Source organism: Aspergillus fischeri, genomic scaffold (genome assembly GCF_000149645.3).
Source record: "Aspergillus fischeri NRRL 181 1099437636244 genomic scaffold, whole genome shotgun sequence".
In the NCBI taxonomy this organism is placed as follows: domain Eukaryota; kingdom Fungi; phylum Ascomycota; class Eurotiomycetes; order Eurotiales; family Aspergillaceae; genus Aspergillus; species Aspergillus fischeri.
In genome coordinates, this window is record NW_001509774.1 from 342,382 (window position 1) to 366,393 (window position 24,012).

The 24,012-nt window shown below is 46.0% G+C and overlaps 9 protein-coding genes across 9 annotated transcripts, besides 3 other annotated features; 3 read left to right on the forward strand and 6 right to left on the reverse strand.

The window, feature by feature from the left end:
- Window positions 1-739: 739 nt before the first annotated feature.
- NFIA_044680 (fungal specific transcription factor domain-containing protein) lies at window positions 740-3,175 on the forward strand (the record flags this gene model as incomplete). Its single annotated transcript, XM_001267545.1, has 4 exons — window positions 740-907; window positions 967-1,634; window positions 1,686-2,824; window positions 2,934-3,175. 4 exons carry the CDS (start codon window positions 740-742, stop codon window positions 3,173-3,175), a joined length of 2,217 nt encoding a protein of 738 aa, XP_001267546.1.
- Window positions 3,176-3,637: 462 nt separating this feature from the next.
- Window positions 3,638-4,180, reverse strand: NFIA_044690 (2,4'-dihydroxyacetophenone dioxygenase family protein; the record flags this gene model as incomplete). Its single annotated transcript, XM_001267546.1, has 1 exon — window positions 3,638-4,180. The coding sequence occupies one exon, from the start codon at window positions 4,178-4,180 to the stop codon at window positions 3,638-3,640; it is 543 nt and encodes a 180-aa protein (XP_001267547.1).
- An 813-nt stretch (window positions 4,181-4,993) lies between these two features.
- On the forward strand, window positions 4,994-5,917 carry NFIA_044700 (gluconate 5-dehydrogenase; the record flags this gene model as incomplete). The annotated part of the gene is made up of 3 exons (XM_001267547.1): window positions 4,994-5,350; window positions 5,412-5,644; window positions 5,722-5,917. The coding sequence occupies 3 exons, from the start codon at window positions 4,994-4,996 to the stop codon at window positions 5,915-5,917; spliced, it is 786 nt and encodes a 261-aa protein (XP_001267548.1).
- A 1,174-nt stretch (window positions 5,918-7,091) lies between these two features.
- NFIA_044710 (uncharacterized protein) lies at window positions 7,092-9,491 on the forward strand (the record flags this gene model as incomplete). Its single annotated transcript, XM_001267548.1, has 11 exons — window positions 7,092-7,141; window positions 7,230-7,326; window positions 7,375-7,576; window positions 7,708-7,854; window positions 7,919-8,115; window positions 8,167-8,272; window positions 8,397-8,573; window positions 8,620-8,835; window positions 8,881-9,079; window positions 9,150-9,271; window positions 9,382-9,491. 11 exons carry the CDS (start codon window positions 7,092-7,094, stop codon window positions 9,489-9,491), a joined length of 1,623 nt encoding a protein of 540 aa, XP_001267549.1.
- Window positions 9,492-11,918: 2,427 nt separating this feature from the next.
- Window positions 11,919-12,323, reverse strand: NFIA_044720 (uncharacterized protein; the record flags this gene model as incomplete). The annotated part of the gene is made up of 2 exons (XM_001267549.1): window positions 11,919-12,211; window positions 12,266-12,323. 2 exons carry the CDS (start codon window positions 12,321-12,323, stop codon window positions 11,919-11,921), a joined length of 351 nt encoding a protein of 116 aa, XP_001267550.1.
- A 4,110-nt stretch (window positions 12,324-16,433) lies between these two features.
- Window positions 16,434-16,622: a microsatellite.
- Window positions 16,435-16,607: a microsatellite.
- A 28-nt stretch (window positions 16,623-16,650) lies between the features above and the next one.
- Window positions 16,651-17,249, reverse strand: NFIA_044730 (uncharacterized protein; the record flags this gene model as incomplete). The annotated part of the gene is made up of 2 exons (XM_001267550.1): window positions 16,651-16,899; window positions 17,100-17,249. 2 exons carry the CDS (start codon window positions 17,247-17,249, stop codon window positions 16,651-16,653), a joined length of 399 nt encoding a protein of 132 aa, XP_001267551.1.
- Window positions 17,250-19,256: 2,007 nt separating this feature from the next.
- Window positions 19,257-19,289: a microsatellite.
- Window positions 19,290-19,473: 184 nt separating this feature from the next.
- NFIA_044740 (N-acyl homoserine lactonase family protein) lies at window positions 19,474-20,691 on the reverse strand (the record flags this gene model as incomplete). Its single annotated transcript, XM_001267551.1, has 2 exons — window positions 19,474-20,071; window positions 20,135-20,691. 2 exons carry the CDS (start codon window positions 20,689-20,691, stop codon window positions 19,474-19,476), a joined length of 1,155 nt encoding a protein of 384 aa, XP_001267552.1.
- A 1,298-nt stretch (window positions 20,692-21,989) lies between these two features.
- NFIA_044750 (uncharacterized protein) lies at window positions 21,990-23,234 on the reverse strand (the record flags this gene model as incomplete). The annotated part of the gene is made up of 4 exons (XM_001267552.1): window positions 21,990-22,045; window positions 22,116-22,259; window positions 22,330-22,918; window positions 23,013-23,234. 4 exons carry the CDS (start codon window positions 23,232-23,234, stop codon window positions 21,990-21,992), a joined length of 1,011 nt encoding a protein of 336 aa, XP_001267553.1.
- Window positions 23,235-23,535: 301 nt separating this feature from the next.
- NFIA_044760 (uncharacterized protein) lies at window positions 23,536-23,849 on the reverse strand (the record flags this gene model as incomplete). The annotated part of the gene is made up of 2 exons (XM_001267553.1): window positions 23,536-23,661; window positions 23,715-23,849. 2 exons carry the CDS (start codon window positions 23,847-23,849, stop codon window positions 23,536-23,538), a joined length of 261 nt encoding a protein of 86 aa, XP_001267554.1.
- Window positions 23,850-24,012: the final 163 nt, after the last annotated feature.

Sequence of the window (24,012 nt, forward strand, 5' to 3'; positions counted from 1 at the left end):
CTGAATGATAATGTCGAAGATTTTGGTCGGTAAGTCAACGGAAAAGGGCATTGCGCCAGACAAGGTTGTTAAATGCAGAAGGAAAGCGGAGCAGGGAAGAATCAAGTTGTCATAACTAAAATATAGTTAACTAACTAGCTAAGTTAGTTAACTTATCTCGTATTACGTAAGGTCCTGACGGGTAACTAGTTAGTTAACTACGACGCGCTGGGGTTACAAATACAATAGCCTGAGGAAAATCTTGTCCGGGGCAGCGAACCTGCATGAACACCCACAGCAGAATTGCATCTCACATGAGCCTACTTTCTGTCTTTCTTCGCCATGCAAGACCCTGCCGATTCAGAGTCCGCAAGGTTTCACCAAGGAAAACACGATGGGGAGGTTTCTCGCCATCAACGTGCCCAGTCCAAATCATTGGGTAGCCGTCGACATGCATGTGATCGTTGCCGTAGGCAAAAGCTGAAGGTAAAATGCATTAAGTGGAGAGTCTTCAATGATCGGCCTGACGCAGATGCTTGGTTTTAGTGCGACATTGAAAAGCCGTGTTCCCCGTGTGCGCGGTCCGGCTTTGTCTGTGAGACCACATCAGCGCCATTGCGGTGAGTAGTTCATCGCGGAATCACAGCTTTCCTCCACCTCAAACCAATGACAAATCGGCTGATTGGATTCTAGGAAGTCCAAAAGATCTCCAAGAATGCTACATGAGCGGCGCAGAAACCCGCACCACATACAGCCCAGCATGTTGACACCTTCAAGGCCAAGCCCTCGCGATTCAGGTCCCCCTAGGCGGCCACTCAACGGAGGTGAATCTCAGCCAGATTTCCACCCGGCTCGTGGCGAGCGGTCTGCATCACTTCCCGAGCTACACGAATATGCCCAAGTGTCTGCAGTGGAATTGACAGATCAGGTACACTCCCGGTATTTGGCACAGGGATTGTTGAATGTAGACGCTAACTTTGATACTAGCTTTTCCATATGCATGACCAAGGAGCTGAAGTGTCACCGGCTACTCATAGCGATACATCTGCTTTGCCTGGTGGAGCCTTTCTGAGCAGTCGAACCTCTAGTGGCGGGAAAAATGGAGAACACACTAGCCTTGCTGCGCACTTTCCTGGCTTAGACCTTCCATCCCGCCCAGTCTGCGATTTTCTGCTCGATTCTTACTGGAGATCGGTACATTGGTTCATGATGATCTTCCACGATCCGTCATTCAAACAGGAATACAGACAAATTCTTGACAATCAATTTGTGACCTCTCGGCAGGAAGGCACGGCAGTCTTGATACTGATGGTCCTTGCGATGGGTGCCAGATACGCTCCTGACGAACAGAGCTCGAAAATTGGGTTGTCAAGGTCTGAGCTGTTATCGTTACAGGAAAAAATGCTTAACCAAGTTCGATCGCACTTTTTTGATGTGTTAGACACTGGTGGGGTGGAGTGTGTGCAACTGTGCATCTTGCTCAGCACGTATTATCTGTATAACGGAAAACCGAACCTCGCAATGCCAATACTGGGCGCAGGGGTAAGAAGTGCCCAAGCACAAGGACTACATAAAGAGAATCTATGGGGTCCTGCAACTGAATTCGTTTTCGAGGTCCGCAAGAGGACATGGTGGGCTCTATACGTTCTCGACAGGTACCTAGGTTCACTTGGCTGATCGTTTTGGTCATTCTAACATCTCACAAGATTTGCCTCGATTACATATGGTCGACCCCCGTTAATCAATGATACTCATTGTGCCGTGAGTATGCCGCGAGACATAGACGACTGCTTGGCAGTACACCCGTTATTGAGCTCTACCCGGGAACGTGCTGCTCACTCGCCTAGTCCAGCTACGCTAGGTGCTTATCAGCGGCACAAATTTGAACTCTACACCATTGCCGGTCCCATCATTGGCATTATATACGATCTCAACGAATCAAATTGGCGGATTGTGGTTGATCTGGCTTCTCAAATCAACACCAAGCTGGTCGAATGGTTTGACAGACTGCCTATGGAACTGAAGCTTGAGAGCCATGTTGATATAGACATGTCAGGCTTGACTGGACCCGAAGTTGAGGTCTGTCAGCTGTTTCACCTCCAGGCGTTGGTTCTTCAGTTGGCGTATGATAACATTCAGATTATCTTGCATCGCCCATTTCTTCGATATGATCACCGCCTCATCTTGTCCCCCGGCTCACACTCATCGGATGCGCGACCGACCAGTTTCGAACAATGCAAGCATTGCGCTCGGCGCACGTGTAGCATATTGCCACGGCATACTGAGGTTCTTCTTGCAGCCCAGAACACCCATGCTGCAGCATACATTGCGATCCAGAATTTCACCGCTGGTGTAACTTTGGGCATGGTGGCTCTTTCCGACCCCGGATCGGAACAAGCATTGGATGCTAAAAGAGGTGTCGCAAATTCCATCTCGCTGCAACGAACGCTGGCAAGATCATCTGTTGTCCCATCACAGACGGTCATGGTTTTGGAAGGGTTGTTCCAGTTGATTTTTAAACGTGAAATGCAGACTTTACTCGGGGACTCACATCTTGAAATATCCACTCCAAGGCTGAGCGATAGGCTACCGACTGGAAAGACTGGTCGTGAAACATATCGAGGCCCTAAGCACCATAACTCGTGTAAGAACGGTCCTTTCAACCAGGGCTCCGTGAATCAAGGTCAAGAGACCACGGTGCCTTTGTCAAGGAACATAAGTTCCCAAAATGACTCTCACAGTTCCCCCGAAATGGACGCTATGGTCAACTCCGATTTAGGGCAGGATGCTGCTGGTTTAACCTTTTACTCCGCCATTGATGAGGCACTAGAGTCGGTACAGCAAGGTATGGTTGCTATCCCCCAAAGTGGTCCTTGAGTTCGTTGAAGGTACCCTCTCTGCTAGATCCGAACCCAGGCCGCCTAAAATCTTCTTATTAATGCAGTTGTTTACAGTCCTATGGGAGAACTCCGATCCAATTGCTTACACAGGCGGTTATGCTTCGCCTACCGGCCCGCACTTCGACGCTTTTTCCAGACAGCGGCTTCCAGCAACTGAGTCCACAGAACTGAACAATCTATTGCCTTCTACAGGCCCGATGACTTCAATGGCCGACCCCGCCAGTCAGGGACTCAATAGCCTTAACAACTCGCTGATTGGTCAAGGCTGGGTATGGAACCCGACCGATTTCTTTTAATGAGATTCAAAAATGATGAGAGTCATATTTTATAATTTGGCTGCAATGTTACTTTCGCCAATGTAGAATTCATGACGCTTACTGAACTCCCCCATCAAGCAGCCGTGATAAGTTGAAGAATGATGCCGTTGTTGCCCTGACGTAAGGCATCAACATTTGTGAGCATCTCTTCTCAAAACCGTCCAGACTGATCCGACATGGACGTGCATGTGAAGTCACCAACCCTCCTTCATATTACCCCCTAGTTGTTATGCTCGTGTTTTTATAGTGATCCCGATATTTCAGTGAAGGGAAATAGTTCTAAATGCGTTCTATTTAGAAATCTGCAGCTGTAATGATATCATATACCTTTGAGAGCAAGAAGATAATAGATAGACAAGACTCTTGGGTTGAATACCCTCATTTCCTTATCCCCTTCGATTTCAAGAAGCGCTCTTCTAACAATACATAGATCCCAAGCATTCAACGAATAAACTGATCAACATAATCTGGGCCAAGTCCAACATTTGCATAATGAGCCTTCGCACTAGCCAACTTTGAGAAGACGTCCTCCACACCTAGTGGATTACCCATTGCGTCGACGTAGATGTATGCTCCAGTGACATGGAACAAAGTAATCATTTCTTCGACTCCGTCCGGGACCTCGAGAGTATGAATATCGCCTGGGGGCTCGAAAGCATGGCTTCCCTCGGTTGCCCACCACGGATGCTCAAGGTAATGCCATTTGCCCCTGAGAACAGTTGCGTGGACAGGGCCTGAATGACGATGGCGGGACAGGATGCCCGAGCGACGCACCCGAAGTAGGTTGACGAAGTAGCCTTGTGTGACGTTGAAAAGAATGGGCCGAAACCAGACGTCTGGAGCCTGAGGAACCCACAGTCTCTCATCGAAATCCAAGTTCAGGACATTGGGAACAACAAGGTCGTCCGGGACATTTGGTAGAGGCTCCCCTTTATAGGGAACAGCTTCCGCCTTAGGTCGCTCTGTGGTCGGAGCAGGTGGCATGGTGGAATTAAGCAACTTGAATTGACAAATAGATGTGTATGATCGTTGTACAGCAACAGATTGTCTATACAAAGAAATGCTTATATATTCACTTATTCAACGTGACACTGTCTAACAAGCGAGCGGATATTTCGTTCCGACTCATTCTGGGGAGGGGAGATAACCGGACTCAAAAGTGTTGTTCCGGACAGTGTAACGGAACGGTCCGGTGGGAGTCGAAAGCTCAACCCTGCACCATCGTAGTCCGGGCCCGGTGGAGACCCGCTGATATTTCTTTCTTGGCTCCGGTGTTTATCCAGTTGGTTGAAAGAGAGAGAGGCAAAATCCAGAAGCTATGACGCCAAATCGCTCGCTACCTTATGGTAGTCCGTTTGGAGTTATTAAGTCGCTAATAACTCGGACCATAGGTTGGAGCAGGTTTATGCTGTCATCCATTTTGACTATGAGGAACCATATGGCAGCCGGGTGGTTCCACTCCCCCAGCCAGATAGCTCGGTATGTTGCTACGTGTGTGTCAAGTCTGAATCCTCCAAAGGTGGGTAGGCCTATCTTGGGAGATTTGGGATCTGCGTTAACAGTTGGGGTAGAACAAATTGAGAAGCCCGGTCCTCGGATATCCGGTGGACCGACTCTGAATTCATGCTGGTAGTATGTTTATTGGCAGCTCACATAGTGATCCATAGTATGACTTAATACATGAGTTCATGCTTACCCACTGGAATGAGCTTCTGTCCAGCTTGCTCGTCACACCTGCACCATTGGGAGATACTAATGCTTTTTATATGACCTTCAGCGCGCGCCTTTGTCGGATTTATGATGAACAATTTGCCAACCAACCAGCTGTTCTCCCTAGAAGGGAAAATAGTTATCTGCACAGGAGCCACTGGTGGGATTGGCCAGTCTCTATGTAAATCACTTGCGGAGGCAGGTGCAGATATTGTTTCTATTCAGACTCCGAATGACCCTAATGCGGGAAGTTTGTCGCAATGTCTCACTGAACTCGGTCGAAAGTTGTGGACTTTTGAATGCAACCTTACAGACCTATCTTCTGTGCGCTCTACCTTTCGCGATATTTGGAATGCGGGGATCTCGCCCTCGGTCCTCTTAAATTGTGCAGGCGTAAATCGAAGGCGACCTTTGATTGAGGTTACTGATGAGGATCTTGATCTTGTATGATCAAAATTGGTTTCTATTTTCAAGGTTATTTGAACCCCGGTTGACCTTTCTCTAGATTCTCTCTGTCAATCTTAAAGCTTCTTACGTAGCTGCGCAAGAATTTGCAAGGAGGCTGCTTGAACTGAATCTTCCCGGGAAAGTGATCAATGTCGGCTCCGTTACATCATTTCGGGGAATGTACAATGTGTCCGCCTATGCAAGCTCCAAAGGCGGTGTTATTCAAATGACAAAATCATTCAGCAATGAGCTTGCGCCTCACAACATTCAAGTGAATTGCATCTGCCCCGGGTAAGTGCATATCCTTTCACGCTTGCCAACTAGGGCTTCCAGCCGTCCTGATGACATCCATTGCTAAAAGTAACTAGGTACATCAGAACACCTCTGACGAAGCAGTTGGAAAATGATCCGGTCTATAACGATTTTATATTGAAGGGAACACCCGCAGGCCGCTGGGGAACGCCTGAGGACCTAAGGGGAGCCGCCATTTTTCTCGCCAGCGATGCCAGCAACTTTGTCACTGGTTCAAGTTTGATCGTAGATGGTGGAATGGTCGCTGCTTGAAAACGCGTCTTGTTTTGATATTATAAAGAAAGGTATAATTTTTACTGTGAGGTGGTCCCATGGACGCACACCAACCTTGGAACGTGAATTGAGCTACTGGTTAAATGCTTTCAGCGACATGATTATTTTAGACGAAGGGCACATATGTCTATTGCTGCCAAAAGAGCGCCGATGACTTTGAAGAGGAAAGCTACCTTCCAATCAAATGTTCTGACGTCTTTTTCTGGTACCATGCGAGGATTCGCAACCTTGGAAAGCACCATAATACTCTAAGGCTCCTAACTGAGAGACATAATTGCAAGTAGACTGGTCGCGGGTCGGGTTTGGATGGATCCGCATTGGGTCTAACCAGGCCCAATGGGTTTTGGGGTCAACCCACGGCATGAGTAATCCGTTTTAGAATCCATGGGGGTTGGATTGTGGATACCCATTCCACGAGTACACAGGTCAGGTGCCCCTTGGAAAAGGTCCTGTGCTCGCTTACAGGTCTTGGCAAGCACAACGAGGCACCTCACCATTTAAATATTGTCATGCATACAGTGAAATTCACTTTCACTTTCCCTTCTTATATCTAGCCAACAATTTTCTACATTATTTGTCAATCACTTATCACCACTTATCAAGTACTTACAAGTACGTTACAAGTTTTATTATGGATTTTGAAACTTTCTCTGCTACTTGGGATGATATTGAAGATATTCCTACTGAAGAAAATCATGAGGAAGTTAGTAGTAATATAAGAACAATCAGTTACCTTAAAGTGGTTATTAACTAATTTTTAATCACTTAGGATAACCCAACTGCTCCTATACAACTAATAAATGCAAAGTCAAATCCGCTTCAAACTTTACATCTTGAATATACGGATGACCTACCTGAATATCCAAGGTCGGATATAAATGGATACTCTTATGTTGTTGCTGTCAATAACCGATCACAAGAAGAAGCCGAAAGTTTAGTTCAGGATGTAAGTACATTCTAAGTGCTCTTTAAGTACTTATAAACTAATTAATATAGATACAATATTCTCGAGCGAGTGCGCGTGGAGTTAAGAAGAATATCACCTCGACATTTTTAAACTGTTCTGTTAAAAAATGGATATGGAAATGCTCTGGGGCTTTAGTATGTGAATATCTAAAGCCAAGTCTTCGCACCTTATATCATACTTCATTGGATGAGGTGGCATGGGCAGAAATACAGAATATTCGTAAGAATATTGATCTTGTTGAGAATGATATTCCTGAAGCGGAATGCATATAGGTAAGTACTTTCTAAATGCTTATTAAGTACTCATGAAGTACTAACAAAATAGTCTTTACCGTTCACAAAAAGCTTTTTTTCAAAAAGGACATGCTTGTCTTGAAACATTGCCTTCCTGCGCACCCAAGTTCAAGCGTCATTTCTATCCAGTAAGTGGTTGATAAGTAGTTTATAAGTACTTGCTAACTAGTTTAAAGGATGTGAATGGTGATCATCATCCCTACATTGGATGCGTAAATGCATCATCAAGCTTTCTGCAGAAGCATTATTATACCTCAGTAAAAGGCTACACCTCTATGGATCTTGAGTTCCTAGAGCAACTATTCAATGAATCAATTCTACCATCCCAGGAAGAATGTGGTGTGATTGAACCTTTAACATCACGGCGAAAATATTGTGGTGAGTACTCTGAAAGTGATTGGCAAGCAGTTACAGAGTACTTAAATATTATTTAGATTTTGACCATGTCCAAGGACCTGGTAAACTGGAGCATATTAAGTGTAGTGTTATATTTACTGCACTTGTACCAGTTGATGTTCAAAACTGTCCTTTCATAGTTTTTACATCTCACGGAATTCATCAACACCCTCCTCCACCTCCACATAAGCCACCAGAGTTAATACTCAGAGGGGTTGAAAGAATTATCAAGCAGATGAGAAACCCCAGCCTGACTTTAGGTATATAAAATAGTTCATAAGTGGTTAGGAACTGCTTTAGAACTGATAACTAACTGATTATCAGCTCAATTCCTGCGAAGTCCTGAGCTTGAGGCCCTTTGCCAGCAATATAATGCATCAACACCAGCTGAAATCCATGCCTCATTTTCAAATACTGATCGTATCTCCGCCATTATTCAAAAACAACGACTTCTTTCATATCCAGCGGGTCAAAGCTTCAATGGGGTAATATATTTATATAATACCAATCCATTCATAAAGGTAACGATTTTATAACCACTTAATAACTGCTTGATAACTAATTAACTATAGGAATATATCCAAGAGAAATACTGTGATCCTAATGGAACTATGATTCTATGTGGCTTTAAGGAACAAATCAGGCTTTTAAGTACATTAACCTCCTTTGAGTTGATATGTCCTATAAGCGCATTCGACAAAAGGGAATGAATGAGGTTATATTTGCAACTTATCTTCCTGAGCATGCAAAAAGTAAGCACCTAACAATCACTTATTAAATACTTACTAACTATAAAATATAGTCATCACACTCCTGCGGGCTTTTACCAATCAGGAAACAACAGAAGGCTATTATCTTTTATTTACAAGAGTATTTACTCTTGTTCAAAGAATGACTGGCCAGCCTGTTGAATTTAATTCTATTCATTCCAATGGAATTTATGGAATTATTGTGGATATGGATACAAAGCAATATACTGGTATATATTCAATCACCAGGTAACGAACCACTTACTAACTACTTAGGACTTGGTCAATATCTTCAAGAAATTGACCCTCTCCACCGTCCAATATTATGGCAGTTGCAAGGAATCATTATATTTTGCCGGGTTCACTTCTTTCGTACAATCACTGAAGCAGTTGGGAGTGCCAATAAAAGCTCAGGTGTATGGAGTCGAATGGCTGGCTTAATTGACTGCAAGTCGGAAGATGATTATGATCAACTATGCAATTTATTAATTGGTAAGTACTTGATAACTGCTTATCAACTGGATACTAACTGCTTAGAACCTGAGAATGAAAAGGTCCAAGCATGGGCGGCACATAAGAAATCACCAGTTATCAAGGCTGGGTTGAATAAACATTGCTCTAATATTCCCGTCTATATCTATGATTCTATTCGGAATCATACTAATTCAGCTGAACAGTCTCATCATAAGGCTAATGCAGCAGGAAGGTGGTTGACATTAACAGCAGCAATCCAAAAGTAAGTACTCAATAAATGATTAATAACTGATTAGACAATAACTCAATAACTGCTAATATTTTTTTTTTAGTTCTGCAAAGCTGGACAGACAAGACATTCTCCAATATATAAATCGCACTGATTTTAATATTCACCATTCATATCGAACAGCAAATATGGAGACAAATTATTTGAGACATATGGCCCGGGAAGGTATGTATATATATAATCGCATGTCTGATCCTCATACGTTATACATCTAATTGATTTTTATTATATTCACCACTTTGTAACTGCTAACAAACCACTTAACTATTACTTAGTGTCACGAAAACGCCGCCGTTCATCAACATATTTCTCTTCTAGTTCCGAGCCTGAATTAGGACAAGGGAGATCCCGTTCACAACCTCGAGGCCGAGGTAGCAGTCGGTGAGTTTGGTTTTCAATCACTTTAAAAAGGGTTACTAAGTACTTAATAAATAGTTCAATATCTTCTTCTTCTCAAAGTCTTCGTCGGGTTTCTTCACAGAATATATTAAGTTTTGAGCAACAGCGGCAAAGCATAGAGCTGCGAGAGCTCGAGCTTCAATTAAAGGAAAAAGAGGAACGGGTGCGAGAGAAACGACTTCAAAACGAGGAAAAAGAGCTAGAGCTGATGGAAAGGCGGGCAAGATTACAAAATCTTAATAATGAGATGCTCTAAATAAGTAGTTATTAACTGGTTTAAAAGTACTTACATCCTGTTTGCTGAGGTAGCGGTATATGAAGTCTGTTATGTATTGAAAATCCTATGTGCGCTGTAATTAAAAATATAAGTGGTACCAGACATGTGATCGGCTAGCCTAATCACATGACCAGTTTGGGGGCACCCAAGCTTCTCCAAGGGGCGGCTTACCTGTAACCTGCCATTCCACCCATATTATGCACTTGATTTTAGACTATACTTCTTTTAGTAGACGGATAGACCTCTTATTAAGAGAATGTCATAAATATCTATAGTTCTGCCGGTCACACGCACCTAATGGGTTACTCATATCCGTATGGTTGGATGCCATCAACCCATACCCTTGCGGGTCGGGTATGGATCTGCGAATTGGGTCAGCCAGTCTAATTGCAAGTAACTTGAGCCCTAACACTTAACCCAGGTATATCATTCAGACTGGTAGATTTGTTCAGCGAGTGGATTACTCTCCGTGCGAAAGAGCGGATCAGAGATAGTGCTTCAAGGCCCTTTAGAGTCTGGATCGGCATCGACGGTTCAGTTGATTCCATTCTTGTGGTCAGGTATTGTAAACAGCTGGTGGATGATCAAAGCTTTCCTATGGATCATGTCGGTCTCCGGTGGATGTCCACCGGACTTCTTTTCGCCCATCTACCACCGGATTCCCCTTCGGCCTCCCTAAGCGTGATGTAAGTAGAAGGACATAATCTAGAAAGCATTGATTTTGATTTCAAATATGATCTACCTTATTCGTCTGGCTGTAGGACTTACGAATCTTTCATTCTGTGACGTCTTCTGATCTTGTTAGTCTAGCGTATCTCGGCGGTCTCGCCCGCTATGCCTTACCTAGGGTTCTTTGTTCCTCATCCGCGGGGGCTGCCTCCTGATAAACCTAGTGATCCTGTGTGTCTATCAATTTATCTCTTCGATCTACGCCTTTCTGGTGCCTCTTGTTCGGCCGCGGTCGTTTTAGGATCTTCCACGGTATCAATTACTGCTAGGAGTTCTGAGTCATGACCTCTTTACAGAGTGAAATTTACTCTAGCTAATTCAGTCGATGATTTCTGTAGTCCGGTAAGATACTATACTCTATAGGCTATATTCTTCAAAAAGCTGTAGAATTCTTTGGTATTAGGAGTATACTGTCTAGATATAGAGACCTAAATAAAGGCTATATTAGTCATAATAATTTTACACTCTTTCTCAAGTATATAGTTATACAATATTCAGTAAGTCTACTAGCAGTAGAGTTGCATAACTGAACCGCCAAAATCGAATCCAGCCTTACCAATCTCACAGCAGTTCGGATTCAGTCCCTAGCCTAGGGAATCGCACCGGTTTCGGTTTCCCTTAGGTGAAACCGATTCGAGTTCGGTTAAACCCGTTGGTTATGGTTTTGAGGTTTTATCTGCTTAGGTTAACCAACCCACACCATTTTACTTCGTAATCACTAATTTCTAGAACTTTTGTAGAAATATTAATATCAGTCGATAGCGTAGTATCTAGTCTGTTAAAATATGAAGAATTAATTCATAATATCTGGTGGTTGGGGAGATATATGGGAATACTCATCTCTATCAGGGGTTGGTATGAGTGGTGATGGTTTATATATATACATCAACCTTTGATAATCTATACTCTACGAGTTACTAGAGTAAGAATCAGAGTTTGATGATGATCTATAATGACAGAATCTAACCGAACACCTAATAACTTTACAGTTGACTACAAACAGAGTAAGCTCATCTTAGCTTCGCCTGTCCATCAACGGACAGGTTACTAGACTTCAGCACCACGGTGAGGTGTGAGCTTGTCGCTGAAGGCCGGAGACTGAGAACCTCCGGCACCGGATTCGATTCCAGATTTGCAGACCCATACGAATAAGGGAGTTGATGACTACTATCCAGCAAGTCGCTTAGAAGGGCGCCTTCGATTCATTAGGCTGCTTATAAAGGGGCCTACATTTAGGTAGAGAGACCTTGTATAGGACAAATCCTTGTTGGAACATAGTAACTATTCCTCGATAAGACCTTGTTCGAGCGCATCAGTCGCCCCGATGACAGGTTTAGCCTTGGGCTGGTCGCTCGCGATCGTGATGAGAGAGGACGGAGGGGATGATTGCCCAGGAAGAATCAGGGATTACAACACGGGCCTGGCGAAATATTCAAGTCCCTCATCCGAGTCTACATCCGACTCATCCTCCAGGTCCTCTGGTTCTGCGGCACCCCTTAAGGCAAGCACACGATTCAGCATCCACTGCAGTTCAAGGAGCCGAGTATCTGGCAGCGGATGAGTCTGCGGATTATGCGTCTCAAGCTTGATCTCTTCACCAGAGACAAGTGGACGAGCGTTGTCGATCCTATGAAGAGCAACTCCATATTCTTTCGGGCACAGATCTTGGGGAAGTTGTGGGCGAACACCGAACTTAACCCCTTCTTGATGGTCATGTCTTTTCAGCCACCAGAACCTAAGTTTGAGCCACATACCATGAACCTTATCCTCGTCAATAGGCTCAAGGGTGAACCATCCTGCTGTGTGAAGCATATGTGCGTTTGGGCTAAGCAGGATCTGATTTTGGAGCTTTTCAGTCCCGGAGACATCTCCATAGATGGCTTTACACCACTCGTTCACCCTTTTATCGCACCAAAACATTCTCAGCCCTTCGAGGAACTCTTCCCAGCGGTGCGTATGCCAATCGTTCATAGAAAATGGGAACAAATGGCATGGTTCGGATATCTCCCTGGTGCATCCTGTAAGAATGCAGGCTTTGTCGCGGACCTTACACTAGGATACCACTTGGTTAGTGCTAACACAGTTACAATAGATTGTGGTGAGAAGGCATCGCTTACCGCTTCCGCAACTGCCTTGTCTGGGGTCCCATACTAGAATACCACGTGGTTAGTGCGAAGGCAGTTACAGTAGACTTTGGCAGGAAGGCATGGCTTACTGCTTTCGCGACAAATAGGGACTCATTCTAGGATAACAGCGTGGTTAGTGCAAGGCCAGTTGCAATAGATTCAGACAGGAAGGGATAGCTTACTGCTACCGTATCATCTTCGCCTATTCTAGGCTTCTTCGCCCCTTCAGGCGTGCCCTGAGGTTCCCCTAGTCTTTTCCGCGAGTCATCAGGGCTTCCTGATGTTTCGAGCGACAGGGGTTGGCGTTGTGGAGTTGAAGTGGGAGGCACAGATGTCGAATTGCCCAGGCTCGACCCAGGGGCAGAGGAGGACGGGAAAAAGGGTGGTATATCCTTTATTGGTGTTTGCGGAGAGGACGGAGCTCTTGATTCGGGATCGTTGTCCTTTTGTTGCCCTTAGTATAACACACTGTTAGCCGCACACAATGATAGAGACTAGAAAGTTACTGACATCTTTGAACTAATCTGATATCCGTCTCAAACACCAATAGGAGGGAATAAATAACAAGAGGTTCTTTATCGTCCAATGCTTTCAAATTTCTCAATATCGGCGAGTCACAAGGCCGCATAACAAGTTTTGAAAGTACTTATCTTTAGGGTGAGGGGTGTATTCCCGAGTTTTTCAGCGATCATCTTGATCAGCCTGATGCGCTCAGGATCCTCAAAAAGAGCACCTGGATGGCTTGTGCTGGCCATAGTGATGATACTGATGATATCGGAGAGCAATTGATTGCAGAAGATTCAATGAAACTGAAGCTTTTGATTCCAGTTTTATTGGTCTTGATCCAGCTGGTACAGGATGCTCAGTGAAATAGAAAAATTCCAATAGTGACATGACGTAAAATTGACTCCAACATTTGCGGAGTACCCGGGTGTAAGAAGTAGTGTTCTAGGCAGCTACTACTCCAATGCCTTAACAAACGGTTCCAATGATGATTCCTCTTGGAATCATCAGCGTAGAACATGCTTATATACCGCTACCTCTTTAGGCTACGCCGAGCCCTGTGAGCGGGCCCCTCCGCACCAGAAGTAGTTAGACCAGCCGGAAACGGCTGGTGCCTGAAGCAGACTATGATAGTACCAGTGGTCTCCAGAACTCAAAATTAAGGTACTGTTGGAAAATATAACTATGGATATGAGATGCTAGACTGATAGAAATCACGTCCGCATACCTTTTTAGCCTAGTGGTATTATATTTCAACAGGTACAAACTACGAGGTAGAGAGGGCAGTCTAGAACGAACGGAAACTATTGGTAGAGGTCATCCGCAGTACAACGAGGGGAGTGCAAGAAGTATATTTCAGTTCTTTCGGGTATAAAAAAGCTTCGCCAAAGTCAGAAAGCAAGATCCTGGCATCTGCAAGTATTATTTCCTCACTCGCTTCTCCTAGCCATATGGGCGCAATGCCGTAGGATGGGACGCCAGGAGGAAGTGGATTACCATCCAGATGAATAACTGGCTCTAGTTCCGGTGCCCCGTATTCTTCATATAATTGTTCGGGTGACAGCTGATCAAAGCTAGGCGGAAGTTTGAGAAGAATGTTCCCCAGATGAAGGTCTCCATGGACAAATCCTTGGGCGTGTACATAATCCACAGCAAGGACGAGCTGTGCGGCCAATGCCCGGGCTACATCAAGCTGGAATAAACGGACCCATGACCCGTCTTTCAGCGCAGATAGGCTAGCCCTCGCAGGTGCTGTGACATAGCAAGTATGGTCACCATTTGGACCGTGAATAGTGAACCTATCCAGAATTGAAGGAAGCATTGCCTTGCCTAGATCGGTGTCTGCGGAGCGATGTCGACAGGTGAGAGATGATATGATGTCCGCTTCCTTTGGATTTGAATCTGCTGTAGAAATTTTTTACTGCAACATACTTATACTTATTAGATTGTTCGTCACGGGCTAGCCAGGTCGTTGAATAGGTGCCATATCCCAGCTTATGAACAATGCGATATCGATCATGAAACTCGTCTCCGATTTGGGTGGGATGATAGCCCCCTGGTCGATAGTTCTCAAGCCGTTCGACACCTTCAAGGGGCTCGTATAAGCAATGAGCGATGGACTCATCCTTAGTCGCCATTGAGCTGGATGTGGTGGTAGTCCACGCGGAGCGGAGTTGGTTGCGCTGAAGTGGCGTGTGCAGCTTGTGGAGGACAGGAAAACTAATTCTGGACTGTAAACCGTGCGGGCGCAACGATAGTCTGGCTGAAGACAGCAACCTAATCATGGTCTATCATGCGGAGATGCCAGACATAAGAAATACAGTAAGGACATGATAATATATCCTGTGCTGAGTTGGGCAAAGGGGTTTAATGAATGAAAAGTAATGCAATGCGCCCCAACCAACTTCAGCAGAGACGTGGACAATGATTAGGTGGAGCAGTGTTTGAGAGAGCCCGCCCCAGTACACAGCACTAATTCATTAGCTGATGAGCCAGGCACATTCCTTATCAACAATAGCCGCTAGGAACCAACATGGGCCATGTTAAATGTATTAACATGCTCATTCTGCTGCGCACACTTAATTTCATCTGTGGTCATTTCTAGGATGTTTGGATTGTTACTTACTAGATTTACACGCCTTAGGATTGCGTGTTTCACAAGAAAAACTGAGGAGGCACAATCCAGGATAAAAATAATAATTCTCCATCCTCCAACTACTTCTCCTTACTTCAAAGTGTCAAGATATTATTCTCCCTCCCTTGAAGAACCGCAGTAGCGATCCCGCCCAAGGAGACATGTCTACGGTCAACATGGTGAAATATTACTTTTACAAGGGCATGGTCCCAAAAGACCAGGATAGACTGCGCCAGCCTGTGGCTTTGGCGTATCAGACAGCAAGTAAATCACCTGGATAGTTGTATGACCAGCCTATACGGATATAATTTGACAACGAAAGGTAGACGTCACTCTGGGAAGCGTAGTGGTAAGATGGAGAAGTTATGGAGTTGATCCGATCTACATCGTTGGGATGCAGAAACAAGCCAACCAGGCAACTAATTATGTGAATGCCTGAGTTGCCAAGCATCCCCTGTTCCGGGTAGTCTAACCACTTTTGGAGCGGAGGCCCGTTTTCCCTGTTGGCTTGCGGGTACCATTTGAATACTCACTACTCCGTACGCAGTAGAGCATCATGTGGGAAGAATGTCATAAAATGATAAGAATATTAACATATTACCATAAAGTTAGAGCACTTTAACTGCTTCTGCACTGACAAGTAGCCCGTCAAAAATCGTTCTTGCAGGCATACGGACCCTCAATATACCGTCCTGATGTGATGGGAAACGAGGGGAATCGAGTGGCTTTTGCTGCATTGCTTAGCTGTGCAGCTTACTTCGAGGTTATGGTCTACTAGAAGCTCTATTCTTAAGATTGGAACCCGGTAGCTGGTCACATTGTGTCATAAATTAATCGTACTGTAGTTCATTTTCGATTTTGTCGTAGATGGAAAACCACCAATTCGACTGCAAGAATGCTATATACAGAGCAAGGGCGCTATATACAGAAAGCTCATCTTAGCTTCACCTGTTGAAAGAAACAGGTTACTAGACTCCAGCACCACGGTGAGGTGTGAGCTTACCGCTGGAGGCCTGGAGGTCATCGAAGATGACTACCAGGCACCTACTTCCTCAGTAGGGTTAAAGGCAATGTGTCGGGGGTACATTTCCAGCACCAGCCGCACGAGGACACTTGTTCAGTGTCCACAACAAATTGCCACATGGCTTGTGGGGGAAAAGGACACTTCTCCAGTGCCATCAGGAAGATGAGGACACTTCTTCAGTGCCGTCAGGAAGAGGGACACTTCTTCAGTGCCGTCAGGAAGAGGGCACTTCTTCAGTGCCGTCAAAGAATATGAACACTTCTTCAGTGCCTCCAGAGATAATGAGGACACTTCTTCAGTGCCGCCAGGCAAACAAGGACACTTATCCAGCGCCGAAGGAACACGCGGGCCTCACAGGCGATCGGCCTCACCAGTAGTGTCCTTCTCTTCACCCTGAGGCGAATCAACCTGTTGCTCCCGTTCATCCTCCTGGCCTTGTAATTGGCGCTGCTGATCCTCCTCTATTTGCTGCTGCAGGCGCTGCAGCCTCCGTCGTTCTGCACGACGCTCTCGACTGTTTGGGCCCTCCATTCGAGGACGATTTTGCGAGCTAGGAGGACGGGGAGGGGGAGGAGCTTCCTGGTTCTGGAAAGTCACAGCCTGCAAAGAGAAGTCATAGTCAGCATAACTTTAGCATGAGAGTAGCAGTATCGGTCTTACCACGGCGGCCAGGACGCGGGCACCAACACGACACTTCGCAGCGTCGTGACCCCAGCGGCGACAAAAAACACACCACTGGCCCTTCTGTAGAGGGCATTGTCAGCTCAAATATACTGAAATGGATATTTGCTTGAGTTTACCTTCTTTGCCTTCTTCACCTTACCCTCGCCAGGACCGCGCCGGTCGCCATTGTTCCGGTCAGGATTTCTCCCGCCGGAGCCAGAGACAGCAGCTGGCTGACGAGCTGTAGCCGAACCGGAGTTGATAACAGAAGCCATCTGAGTAGCCATTTCTGCTGATGAGAAAATAGTAATCGTGATTGTAGTGATAGCTCGAAGGGCAGGAGGGAAAAGAGGAAGAAGAGAAGAGGAAGAGAAGATAAAAGAAATTGACAACAGCTTAGTGTTTGTGCAAGGGGTATGATGGCGTCTTGCCTCCTAGTGTTGTCTGGTGGTCGTTCACCATCACCACACACAATCTTCCCAAAAGGGAATGCCAGGTTGATGCCTCCAGTAACAAGACGTATTCATGTACCTACCGTGAGCCGATTCTTCCTCAAATGGGCGATTGTGAATGACAACTGGAACCATTCCCTGCCTCTGCGCGTGCATAACGACATGGATGGAACTACAGAGCCTTAACGTGAGGACCGTCCTGTTGAAGAGCTCTACTGAGGGAAGCTAGCGCATCGCAAGCACATGGCTGATCCGACGGTAAGAACATATCACGTTCATCTGCAGTGGATACTAAACGGGCTTCTCCACCCAAGTGATGCTGTTGACGTCGCTAATGACAATTATGAGCCAGGTTTAGGCTTTGATCTTGTTCGGTCATTGGGTGCTCTGAACTGGAAGGAGTCAGAGGACGAGCGTGCTCTACAAGGAGCCGGAGATATTATAGTAGTACTCAAATTCAAGGGGAACCTACCAGCTTCGCATGTCATGCCCCGGCAATCCTCGCAATACAAATGCATCGTCCCAGTTAACGTGATTAGGGGAAAGTGTGAAGTTTAGCTGGATGAACAAAAAGGAAAAGGCTTTCTCCTGCAGGTCTGTCACTCAAATGTCCTCAGACCCCGAACTCTCGAAGACAGGCATCAACAGTTCCGCCGTGCATTGAGACTGGCGGACCTCAAACCCTTCGGCTTCCACCTTCGCCATCAGTGGAAATGTGAGCCTGTAAGTATCCTATTTGCTCCGCATCGTTCGTGTCGTTCGTGTTTGGGTCCTCCTGCCGTTGAGGTTTGGCACGGGTGTCGATCTTAGCAGAGTTGTTCTAACATTTAAAGGTCGATTCACCAAGCAAAGCATCATTGGCCGCGGACAAAGCATTAGTCGCATTGAAATCCTCACGTTTGATGGCTTTAAACTCGTCGACTATAATCAGCTCAAGCAATCCAGGTGCTCATTTCACAGAGGCTCGCCCGGTCGAGCTGATGACCCGCATTGTTGAAGGGCTAGCCGTATGCATGGGTTGCTTTATACATGACAGAAAATCAAATCGCCACGAGGTCAACGCAAAGAGTTGTACATAAGTATTTTATCCAGAACTGACCTTTCGAAAGTTTCCACCCACACCGCCGAGTTTTCAGCTGGCAATGTGACTGTTGAAGCTCTGGGCTCTGGAACACTGATGCACATAACGTACGTAAACTATGTTTCTGGCCAACCTTTATTGGCAGAATTTGACTGGTAGTTTTGGAACTAAGCCTTTCTGACCGGCAAGACATCATATCATCAGTAAGTGAACGAAGAACGTTTGAGAGATCGCTGTACACCGTGTAGAACGGTTAACTAAGTGCAGAATGCGGGCCGGTGGTTCAGTATTGGTGCTTTGTAGTAGTAATCTCATTCTCGTCACGAATAAAGTGTTTCTTCTTCTTGACATTCTACCGGACGGCGCACTAACCTGGCTGGTCTGGCGGAACAATGCCCTGCATTAGGTCGGTGAGCTAACAATAGGTTTGATCCTTCCAGAGATCATACTAGCTCGTCGAGAAATGTGTTCCAAAGGATAATTTGCTTCGTGTCCAATGCGACAAGGAACCCTCAATCTCGTGACCGTCGACTTCAACTTTGTCGGCCGTGGATTATGTTATATATTTTAGGTATGTCAATTTGATTCTTCGCTGCTCCGCTTCCCCTGCTGTATTTAACAACCTTGTCTGGCGCAATGCCCTTTTTCGTTGACTACCGACCGAAATCTTCGACATTATCATTCAGCTTACCCTAAGCACTCTGCCCCATGTACCCACCAGCGGAGGACTACATATATTTAAGTATAGACACCTGCTAAATTACTAAGTATACTAAGTATACTAAGTATACTAAGCGTGAAGAATACTAAGCATAGTATAATATCTCTATATAAACTAGCACCTCACACACCTCAAGCATTAGCCCTAGATATAGCTTTGCACTGCAATTCCTAAGAAACATTAAAATCCTAATTGAGCTACCCTGCTTTCGTAGAGATATTACAGAAGCTATTCTACCAATACTAAGAATATCTAGCTTAGATAATGGCTTGGAAGAGATTTTCGAATTCTGCATCCACTCCGGTAAATACTGTTGCGCCTTGCTTCGGATTGAAAGACAGCTTTGCAGCTGATATGCACGAAAAAATCTGCTGCCGCATATGACCATCCAAATCAGGGATCGCAGTAGGCACGGTATGATGTTTTGGAGAAACGCAAGTAAGGTAGCTAGCTAGACGAGCACTAAGTGAATATTTTCGCCTGCCTCTGCAGCGCCAGGAATGTCTCCTTGTCATGGCCCGGGATAACCTGGCCCCGTGTAATTCGCTCCAGATGCTTAAGTCGCTGCGTGCTTCTGAACCAGGCTGGATGATCACGGGCGAGCCATCCTTGTGGGATGCCGTCTCGCCACTCCCGCTTGTCAGCCCGATGTTGGAGGAGGATGGATTTTGGAAGATAAAGAACAATTTACTTACGTTCTCAATGACATGACAGTGGTCACTGATAAAAAAGAATGTTCCTGTCTCAGGCATATTGATTTGCATTCCGATAAGGCCATCTGTATGCCCGGGTAAATGGTGGAGAGTGATGCCCTGACAGAAGTCGAAGGTCTGGTCGTCGAAAGTTTTCCAGTTCCTACATCTGTTAGATATGCTTCTCTTTCTAAGCACCGTAAAACAAGAGAGAAGGGTCATGTACAATGTCAAATCAAGATAATGCGGCAGGTAGACACCCGCATCAGCCCCTGTAGCCACAGACCAAAATGCTCCTCGGAGTTCCCTATCATGGACCCAGATCTCGACATCCTTCCTACCTGCAAACTCTGTCAGACCTCCGGCGTGATCCATATGGAGATGCCCGATTATGATCTTCTTGATATCTTCAATACTGTTCCCGGTGGCCTCCACAGCGGCACGGAGCTCGTGCTGAGGCTCATACCGGACTCGAGAGAAGATATCGGAGATAGCCGGACCCCAAACTTGTGGATAGTCCTTCCCACACCCTGTCTCCCAGAGTATGAGGCCCTCGTGTGGATGCTCGACCAGGATACAGTACATAGGCATTTGGCGACGTTTGTTGACGAAGGCCTCACCCTCGTTGCTCTTGAAGCTGGTGTTGCCACCTCGGATGACGAAACCTTCGTCACACTCAAGCCAACCGACCTCCAAGACGTGAAACTTAGTGCCTTGGGGGCAGACGTTGGATATAGAGTTGGGGACGGCGCCTTGCTGGAGCTGGTTGTGGATGGCTGACATGTTATCCAAGAGATATTGATTGTACTTGCTGTAGGTATTAACGGGGATTATAAGATTTAGCTGGTGAAAGTTGAAGATATCTGGACGAATCGGTTGGCTAGAAAGGTTAGGATGGCTTCCCGACCTGGTAAGGCTCCGGCAACAGCAAACGGAATGATAATCGAAGTCGGTGCCAAAGTAGGTGTCGACGATTGTCAAACCAGGAAACCTATTTCCTGTTTCAGCATGGGACCAATATATTCTTCCAGCTTTTGATGACCTTTTGCAAAGTGACAAATTCAGACCGACCAGCCATTGAGGAGACATCATGCTGTAAATGATCGCTGGTATGGATTTTTAGGAGACAAAATGGTAATAATATTTTAAGTTTCTTACCACTGTGTATATCCCTGGAGTCTCAATCTGTCCATTGTAACTGCCCAGGTTCTGAGGCACGATGGTCTCAACGCTCGCTTTCCTTCCGATTTCGTGTCGCTTCCGATGGTGTTTTCTGTTGCACGTCGGTTCCGACAACAGCCACGAGAGACAGGCTCTCCAAATCTTCTTCCATGAGCAGGCGCTTCAACAACCGAGTTCCGTGCTGATCTTGCGAATAGCCCACTTGTTCCACTCTTCAGTCCAGTCGCCAGTCGACGGATCGGACTTCGTGCCTTGCTCCGAATCGTTCAGTTTTCACTAAGATTCTTCTCCCATGGTGACCGTAGGGTCTACTGTAACTACTCGCCCACAAGTAGCGGGGGTAGATCCCGCATAGCCATCGACTATTATATGCTGGGACTGGGAATGAGTACTTAACGCCGAACACAGAAGTGCTCAGTGGTTCAACTCGGGGTTCAAATCTGGACATGAAGACGCTCATAACAAAGATTACAGCTTTAATTAACAGCTTTGGAAAGAGCAAGACTCAATCTGCTCGTACTTGTTATTGCGGGGGCTTTATATAAACTACCAGCCTATAGGCAATATACCCTTATGGCAACGTCTTTTGAGAACGTAGGGACTGGTTGCAGAAAACGGTGGTGTATAGGGAGTAGTTGTATTGGCCTAATGTCTCCTCACGTGATATATATACACCAACATACGGCGACATTATTGAAGCCTTTTCCCTCCTACAACTGCCAAGAAGATTAAAAAGGGGATAAGCCATATCAAGATTGAATAGTCTGTTAATAAGCAATTGGGCGAGCTGACAACTTTTCCTGCACACGAAACCTTATTTCAGACCCTGACAAAGGGACAAGGCTTAGCTACAGATGCATTCCGTGAGGCTGAGGCGTGGGCGGTGGTTTTCTTGGACCTTAATTGTCACTCAAGATCCGTCTGACTTGATTCACGATTGCAGTCATCTGGGCTCCTTAAAGAAGAGGATCCTCACGTTAATATCGCTTTGATAACGCTGACAGCGGAGACACGCGACCACTCACCTCCCTTTTGGTCAGCATTATTACCGTACCAACCGAGCCAGTCCCAGCAGGCGTTAGAGTTCGAGAGTACAGCACCGTTCCAGACTGTGTGTAGCGAACTGTCAGTAGTTGCTTGAGGGTAGAGAATAATTATGTCGTTTGTATCTGTAAGATTCCACATGAAGATTGTTAGCAGGTGAGACGGACGAATGTACGTATTGGAGGTGTCCCATACCAGCCCAGTTGTTATACCCTGTGTTATTGATGAATTTGGAACCGATCTGGCCATAGCTCTGGAGACAACCATGAAGCGCCACATGCAGTTTGCAAACAGTTGAACCGTCCTTGCAGGCAGCTGGAACATAAAGATAGCCTGTAGTAGCCATTCCATTTGCACCATACGAGTAAGTCTGGCTGTATGGGATAACATCGCCTGTTAATGGACCCGTATTACGAGCACTCAAGGCACCATACATCCATTGTAGGACCGCTCCAGCCCCGTCATAGCCGCAGTTGCTAATGTAAGGTGAAGAAGAGTCGCTGCACTGGCTATCACCCGATGCGTCAAAGTCAGTCGGAAAGGTATGCCCAGCACCTGACGTGGTGATATACGTCATGTAAGACGAGGTACCAAAATTTGACAACTGTGACTTCAGCCTGCCCATCACATTGGGGCCGATCGTAGTATCAGCTAAGCCAACTTGCATATAGATCCTGCGGGACATCAAGTTGCTGATCGGGTCAATTTGATTCCCGCTCCAGGATTTCATGTTCGCAGTGGGTGTGGTGATGGACGGATTCAGATTGTACATGCAATTGGTGTACTAAATTCGGGGGGAACCCCGGAGGATTATACTGTTAGTTCATCTGGTATAGATATTCTGGTATAGGTGAATTGTCGAGAAGCAGCTGGCTTACATATTGGTTGCGAGCACAATCATATGGACCACCGGCAAAAACACCAAAACCCGCCTGGAAGGTACCGGAGTAGGCAACACCAAGCTGTACCGCCATATAGCCACCGCTTGAGAGCCCCGAGACGGACACAGAGCTCGGATCGATATTATACGCCTCAAGTGGAGCAGCTAATGTAGTGCCTGCGAAACCAGCGACTGCTAGGTAACGAACGATGCCAGGCATGGTCACCTGCTTTACGCAAGAAGTCTCAGATCAGCAAGGGAGGGGTATGGGTGAATTGCATAGGCAGGTGGACGGCAAGCGAACTCTGTGTGGCGAAGTTGGAAGCAGAAAAGAGAGCCGCAGGACCAGAGGACGGATACATATACTTCACCATCCAGAAAACAGCCTGAAATGGTAATTCTTCCCTTGGGATCAAAGCTCTGACGACAAGTATAAACGTCCTCTCCGCGGAATCGTCTCCAAATGTCTGCGGACTCAACGATAGCCCACGGAGGTTTTTATTCTCTGGGGAAACTACGAACTAGCCCCTAGGAACAAATGCAAGTCGGAAGCGATCATCACTGGATGTCGGATCCGACAATTTGACCAAGCTGGTGAAACAGGTATTGTGCACGGGGGAGATGATAATCTTGGCTGAGAAGACGCCCTTCACTCGGCTTTCTAGTGAGGCCTGCTGTAAGGTGGTGACAATGTTAGTACCCCATACTGTGGCTGCTCACGGGACCCCGCATGGCATCGTCCATTGAGTGCTCTAGCTTTGATCAGGTTGGCCATTGATTGCGAATCTTGCAACTCCAGTTTCAGAAACTGGTTCAGTACCGCGGCTACTGCCATGCTTGCGCGAGCCATCTCGGCCCCTTCACGCGGACTCCTCAAAAACAAAACTGGCGAGAAACAACTGGACATCCGTCACAGGTTTATTGTCAGCCTCAGTCGTTGCTGTTGAACAAGGAGCTTCTAAAATTAGGCAGATGATCTGGGAGGGCCGTACTTGGGA